The sequence below is a fragment of the Mya arenaria genome, chromosome 6, assembly GCF_026914265.1.
Source record: "Mya arenaria isolate MELC-2E11 chromosome 6, ASM2691426v1".
NCBI classification, from domain to species: domain Eukaryota; kingdom Metazoa; phylum Mollusca; class Bivalvia; order Myida; family Myidae; genus Mya; species Mya arenaria.
This window is the reverse complement of record NC_069127.1, coordinates 32,447,793-32,454,469: the sequence shown is the minus strand read 5'-3', so window position 1 is coordinate 32,454,469 and position 6,677 is coordinate 32,447,793. Positions and strand designations below refer to the sequence as shown.

The 6,677-nt window shown below is 36.3% G+C and overlaps 1 protein-coding gene across 1 annotated transcript; it reads right to left on the bottom strand.

Annotated features, from left to right (window-relative positions):
• Positions 1-892: 892 nt before the first annotated feature.
• Positions 893-6,006, bottom strand: LOC128239450 (uncharacterized). Its single transcript, XM_052956086.1, has 7 exons — positions 5,909-6,006; positions 4,299-4,459; positions 4,024-4,080; positions 3,540-3,700; positions 2,613-2,679; positions 2,508-2,539; positions 893-2,148 (listed from the first exon to the last, which is right to left on the bottom strand). The coding sequence occupies exons 1-7, from the start codon at positions 5,967-5,969 to the stop codon at positions 1,935-1,937; spliced, it is 753 nt and encodes a 250-aa protein (XP_052812046.1). The 5' UTR covers positions 5,970-6,006; the 3' UTR covers positions 893-1,934.
• Between the last annotated feature and the right edge of the window lie 671 nt (positions 6,007-6,677).

Below are 6,677 nucleotides of genomic sequence, written 5' to 3'. Positions count from 1 at the left end.
GTTTTGATTGTATCTTGATGAAACTTGTACAGTATCTTCATATCCATTTGAGCTCGGTTCCTTTCGAAAACCAGCCAGATCCGCCCATGCATGCCTAGATTAAGGGCCTTGATAGTAAAACAAATCAGTGCGCCTGTAAACAATTCCTTGTTAACACGATACAGCCTTCGGTTTTGATTGTATCTCGATGAAACTTGTACAGTATCTAGATAATCATTAGAGCTTGGTTCCTTTCGAAAAACAGCTAGATCTGCCCATGCATGCCTAGATTATGGGCCTTGAAATGATTAGATGGGCCTTGATAGTATGAAAAAATGCTATTGTGTATAAAATGCTTGCGAACATGATACAGTCTTCAGTTTTGATGGTATCTCGATGAAACTTGTAAAGTATTCAGATATCCATCAGAGGTTGGTTCATTTCGAAAACTGATGTTGACCACACAAACCAAGCCAGACTCATTTGATTTTAGTTTAGTTTAGTTTAAACATATTTATTTCACAACGATAATGAAACACGTTATTACACAATTTTATGAACCACTCTCGTTTGCACGCTGTTACGCGAGAGTGTGGTCTTGTGTTAGGTTACATGAGTAGTCTACCAACAACTACTCCGACTACTAGTGGAGCGAGTTGGTGTCGGTACGACTTCTCTTGTAATCTTGTGTTGTGGGGGATACTTGAGTACCTTGACGAAACCCGCTTGTCCGGCTTGGTGACCACAAACCAAACTAAATTGTCCTCAAAACTCAAATTACTATTGTAATGATCAAAACAATAAAGTCAAATTAATCTTAAAGCTGCACTCCCACAGATATACTGTTTTTTATTTATTTTTATTTTTTTTTGTCTTGGAAAGAGCAAATTTCGCGTAAATACCTGCAAACTAACGATAAAATATAGCTGACAAAAGATCTTAAAATTAATGTTTTAAGGCTTAAACAGTAACTAACGGTTTAAGAAAAATGCATTAAACATCAATTTTTGAACTTATATATAAAAATCTGCGATCTATTTTTTGTCACCAGTTTTATATTACTGGTGTTCATGCATTTTCGCAAAAAATTGGCTCGTTCCAAGACAAAAGATATAAAAAAGTTGTCAAAACGTTCAATCTGTGAGAGTGCAGCATTAAATGAGAACATAAAGAAGCCTGTATGGCCTTGAAGGATAGCAAAAAATGTATTTTCACATCGTATTATGGTCGAAATAAAGAGGAATTAAACAAAACGTACTCGCAATAACGTAATTTAGTCATTTATTTTTGCGTGTAAGTAATCAGCAAGCAACTACTTCTCAAGTGATACTAAACTTTTATGTCTTCATCAGGTATAAACCTTTAACATTATCGTTTATGGATTAGTCAGAGAACTACATGAATCTTATTTGTAGGTCGGATTTCTTAAAGATGTACTCTTACTCCCAAATAACATTTACCACAATTATTGCAATTGTTTTTACTTTTAATATACCAAAAAATATAAATAAATGTCGAAAACAATGGTTCTTATGAAGGATACAGAGTTAAATTTGAAAGAAAGGTGCAGAAAAAACTATTTCTACCTTATGAGACAATAGTTGATCACAATAAATCTTTTAGCACTCACCAATCATTTAATATTTTTTGCTTCTTCAGCCATTAAATCATGGGTACAATCTTGTTATCAGTAATTGATATTTTCCCAAAATGCATTATTTAGTAAGTAGTTAAAGGTTTGTTATACATGTGTATGTATCGATTTTAACAATTAGTGTCACTTTCAAAAGGTATTATATTCGCGTGTTCCCAAGACGTGGGTTCCCCGTAAACGCCCATGTCAATGTCCGCCACTGGTCCTGAAGTCTCATTCAGGGAAAACTCTAGGGTAGATCCAGCTTCAAAGCCGGAATCGGTTGTACATCCGACCAGTGCCGCCATCGTCACCTTTTCATCTATTCCAACTTCCGGTGTTGTCCGCTGTGCCCCGCCGGCGTCCTTAGGCCTGGCACCCTCCGCCAAACCGATGTCGGCCTGTCTGTCAGCGTCTGATGCCGACGCCACCGGTCGTGCCGTCCCTTGTCTTCGCCGGCGAATTCGCGCTGGTTCCAACCGTACTGAACCGTCAGCACATGTTGCCGGTGTTTCCGTTGTAGTAGAATTTTTTTTCTAAAAAATAGCGAACATATTTCGTAGCTATTTTGCAAGCCGTCACTACGATGTTTGAAAAGTAACAAACGTACATGTATTTGACTTGATAGTTCTAATGCAGCTCAATTCTAACGCTGTTCTGTTTGATCAGACAATGTTGTTACGACCTAGCCCCTGTGGTTAGATTACGCTATAATTTGACGTGTACAAGTAACCCCTCGCTCTGACCAACTCGTGTTTCCAGGATGTTCCGTGACTTAGATGACAGAGTACTGATTTGCTATGCCACCATGTTAACGTCTCCCCTTGCGTTTCATTATGAGACTCAAGTCGTTAGTAAATATGGGCCCGGAAGTTTGAGAGCTTGATCAGCTTACCTGTGGTCTAGGCACTTGGTGTATGAGGAAGCCCCTGCATAGGAGAGTAATCAATGTGAGGAACTATGCGAGGAAGGCGACACAGATGGCCCCGACCGCCAGCGCGAACAACTTCCGCCCCTGCTCGCACCGCTCGTTCACTGGCACAGGCTGGATGGGGTACGTGTCCGTACTGAGGATACCGAATAATAATGGATTATGATGAATTCTGATGGTTTTGAAGTTATACATAAGTGTTGTTCGAAGATTACTCAAAACTGCTTGAAACTCTACTTGAAAATAAAGATGATACATGAATAATTTGTTAATTAATAAATCACTGAGAAAAAATATGTTTACCTATCATGAAACTCATAGTCTTAGACTAAGACTTTGAATCAGAAAACTGAATAATTAAATATTGCAATGTATCTATAACATAATTAATTTTAACAAAAGATGTGTGCATGATTGAAAAACAGATCATTTCTTTTCTATGCATGCGTATCAGATTGAATTAGTCCATCGCTATTTAAAGGTATTCGCTCATGATTTCGGACCAAAAATTTGTTTTCCCGGTAATGCATCTGATTCACTAATTTTATCATTATTTTACTCAATGATATCAAAAATATATTTTGGTTTCAGTGGGGTGCGAATCCACGCCGGTAAAGTCAAGACAAAATAAGATGACCGACGCCTTAGCCACAAGGCCACTGGGACTTTCATAAGACTAGAAGATATTTTGACGTCTTAACAATACATTACTAACATCATGTGATAATGTCAATCAACCAATGGCGCAACGACAAAGTTGTAATTAAGTTGTAATTAAGTGATTATTAGCGTTGCTAACGATAATGAAAATTGTGGTCTTCAAAGACGAATGATGAAGGGTTCCATCTTTGGGTACTTTGGTTATAACACTCCTAATGAATTGCCACACATTATTTCGTCACACAATAAAACGCATTTTACACAAACATAAGCGTGTACCTTTAAACATTGATTTGGTAGAACAAAAATGTGGGTCGCGATTTACTTAGTACTTACGTCTGCATCTTACTGAAGAAACAGTCGGTAAGGAACGGGTCGTGTTTGGAGGCTCCCTCGGAAACCACGAAGTAGTAATGTAACAGTCCGAGCGCCCCGACCGAGTGCAAGAAGCTTCCGGCTGTCACCGCCAGAGTCTCCACCACCACAGACACCCCCATCTGACGGCGGTACGGGGAGAAATGAGTGTACATGTATATGACTGGGTAGGTTTGGTGAGTGGAGGGGTATGAACATATTATTTTATTATTTTATTTACATTAAGATAATTCATTGAATCACTAAAGTTACATGTTGTTTAGAACTAAATAAAATCAATACTTATATAATATCATGTCACACTACAAAGTATCGAAAAATAGAATTGCCCACAGCGAAAAACCTATAATTCAGACGTTTATATACCCATTGGCTGTTTCATTATAAATTTCTTTTAAAGCATTTGAAAGATATAAATTTCAATACTTTAATTGAGTATACCAACCAGGCATTTGTTGAAGAAAAGGGAAGATGCAATGCCGTATATTCCGGGTGTGATGTACTGAAACATTATGCACATAAGATATACAATTTCACTCCGAAAACTACGTATATTTTGTAAGAGCAATATATGCCCCTTATAAATATAAATTAATACTTTAAATGCATGCTAAATTATATTTTAATCACTTACGACTGCAAGCACACTTCGTGCTTATGATTTATAGCGACTGAGTTTTTTAAAACAAAATTTTGTTAAAGTAAGAAAAGTCGGCTTACAACAAATCCGAAGGCCCAGCCTCGGAGGAAAAAGACGCCGTACCAGTCATCTGTTAGCTGCCGGCGGTGGATTCGTCCGTCCACGTCCCTCGTTGTTCCGGTATAGAAGAAGTCAATGGCCGACTGCCCCGCAAAGTACAGCACAATCGTCGTTACTGCCCCTGTGTCATCAGTACAAGTTGGTCATTTAGGTAAGAGTGGCCGTGTTGTACACACTACAATGTCCCGTGGGGAGGGTTGGGCGCACCCGGAGCGAACCAGGGGAGCACCCCCTTGACTTGTACAAGTGAGCTTTTCATGTCAATTTAGTAGATAAATATGTATAATTCACACCAAAATACACCATTGTGGACGAAACATAGTCACAACTTCATTTTAGGAGGCCCCATAACCCTCTTACCAAGTTGAGAAAATTTTGTTGGCCCTACAAAACTGACTTTATATATCCTAATAAGCGCTTCAAGTGATATGTGATACACAAACATATACTTAAAATATAGTTCAATTGAACTAACGTGATGTGGCAATGTTTAAAAAGTTTAAATAACAAATACAAATACATAACAATTCAAGTGAAAGGAAAATAACACAAAAGCAAAACGAATTCTAAAAGTAAATGACCAATCTAAATTTGCATATGTAGTGTTAAATACAGTATACAATGACGCTGTTAGAAAAAAAAAACCCAGAGTATATTTGGTTGTTTGGTTGTTTACAAGTTACATATAGGAAGTTAATCGGAGCGTAAATGTTCAAATCAGGGATGGATCCAAGATTTGACGTTAGAGGGGGCGTAATTTAGTGGTTAAAGATGCACTCTTACTCCCAAAAAAGATTTACCACAATTAATAATATTGTTTTAATATTCCAAAAAGGATGAATTAATGTCAAAATCAATGGTTATTATGAAAGATAACGAGATTTATTGAAGGAAATGTGCACAAAACACGGTATTTCTACCTCAGGGGACTATAGCAGATCACAGTCAATCTCTTAGCATTCACCAATCATTTAAAATTCTTGCGCTTTCTGCTATTAAATACACGGTTACAAATTTGTTATCAGTAATTATTTTTCCATAAATGCATTATTTAGTAAGAAGTAGTTTATCGGTCAAAATTACATGTTTATGTATTGATTTTGAATAAGAGTGTCACGGATTTTTTGTTTTACAATTTCTAGTCCAAAATGGCACTTTTGACAAATTTTAACCGTGAATGGTCCTATCAAGAACGGCAGTAAAATCGTGTATATATGTAACTGCGTCATGATAAACTGCAATGCTAAATCGCTGTTGCCGGTGACATCTCATGACGGTTTATTTTGGTAAATACATTTTAATAAACTTTAACTGTGTTTGTAATTTTCGAGCTTAAAATTCGTTACTGTCAAATCCTCAGTTTAAATCTAGCAATTCACCTGATTAAAATCAACAACGACTGACAACTAATTTACCAAAAAAGGTACGACAGAATCTACATTAACTGACTGTATAATAAATTTTATTAATATCTATCTCCTAATAGTTATTTTTTTTCATTACTTTTAATATCTATTTCATTAAAATCGTCACTTTATTTCATTACTATCAATATTATCGATTGATTTACCTAATACCACAACTGTAACGGACAGCAGTATTCCGGTCACTTTATAGAATTTAACTCCCATCTTTAGACTTAATCCTGCTCAATGTTAAAACACATCATATAATGTCTGTGTCATATCCAACTATGGTATTATTGAAGCATGTCCGAATTTAATGCAGATAAACAACTGGATGTTCGCATTTGTAATTATAAGTTAGATGGCATGAATTAAGTATTAACGTTTTCATGATTATGAATGAGCGTAGCGAACGAGCCCTTCTTAATTAATGAAATATTACTTCAGGTCATGTAACTGTCTTGTAGTCTACCTCGTAGGCTGACAAGTGTGTATCGGATGAACGGCGGTAAGCGGACCTTCAAACTCCAGCGAAAGTGAAATTGCTAAATGATTAAACTTAGGATTTAATGGTTGCCATTCTGCAAGTTCATTAGCTGAAAGTGTAGGTTGTATTCTAAATAACGTTAGAAATCATTGCATACTATCTTGATTCCAGGCATTATATTTATAATTGTCTGTCTTTTTTCAACTGAGATGTATTTATGGTGATCAACTTCTAATTATTTTTTTTTGCAAGTGGTCATAAATAAGATTGTGTAAACATATTTAAATCAATTGAGTTTTAGAGATTTTTTTAAACCCTTGATGGCAGTTATTCCCGTTCTAGATGGTATCACGGACTATACACCAGGTTTATAGGTCCGTGAGAGTATATGACTTAGAGGGGAGATACATTTGTAGCACATTGCAAAAATTCTTAAATAATTAGTA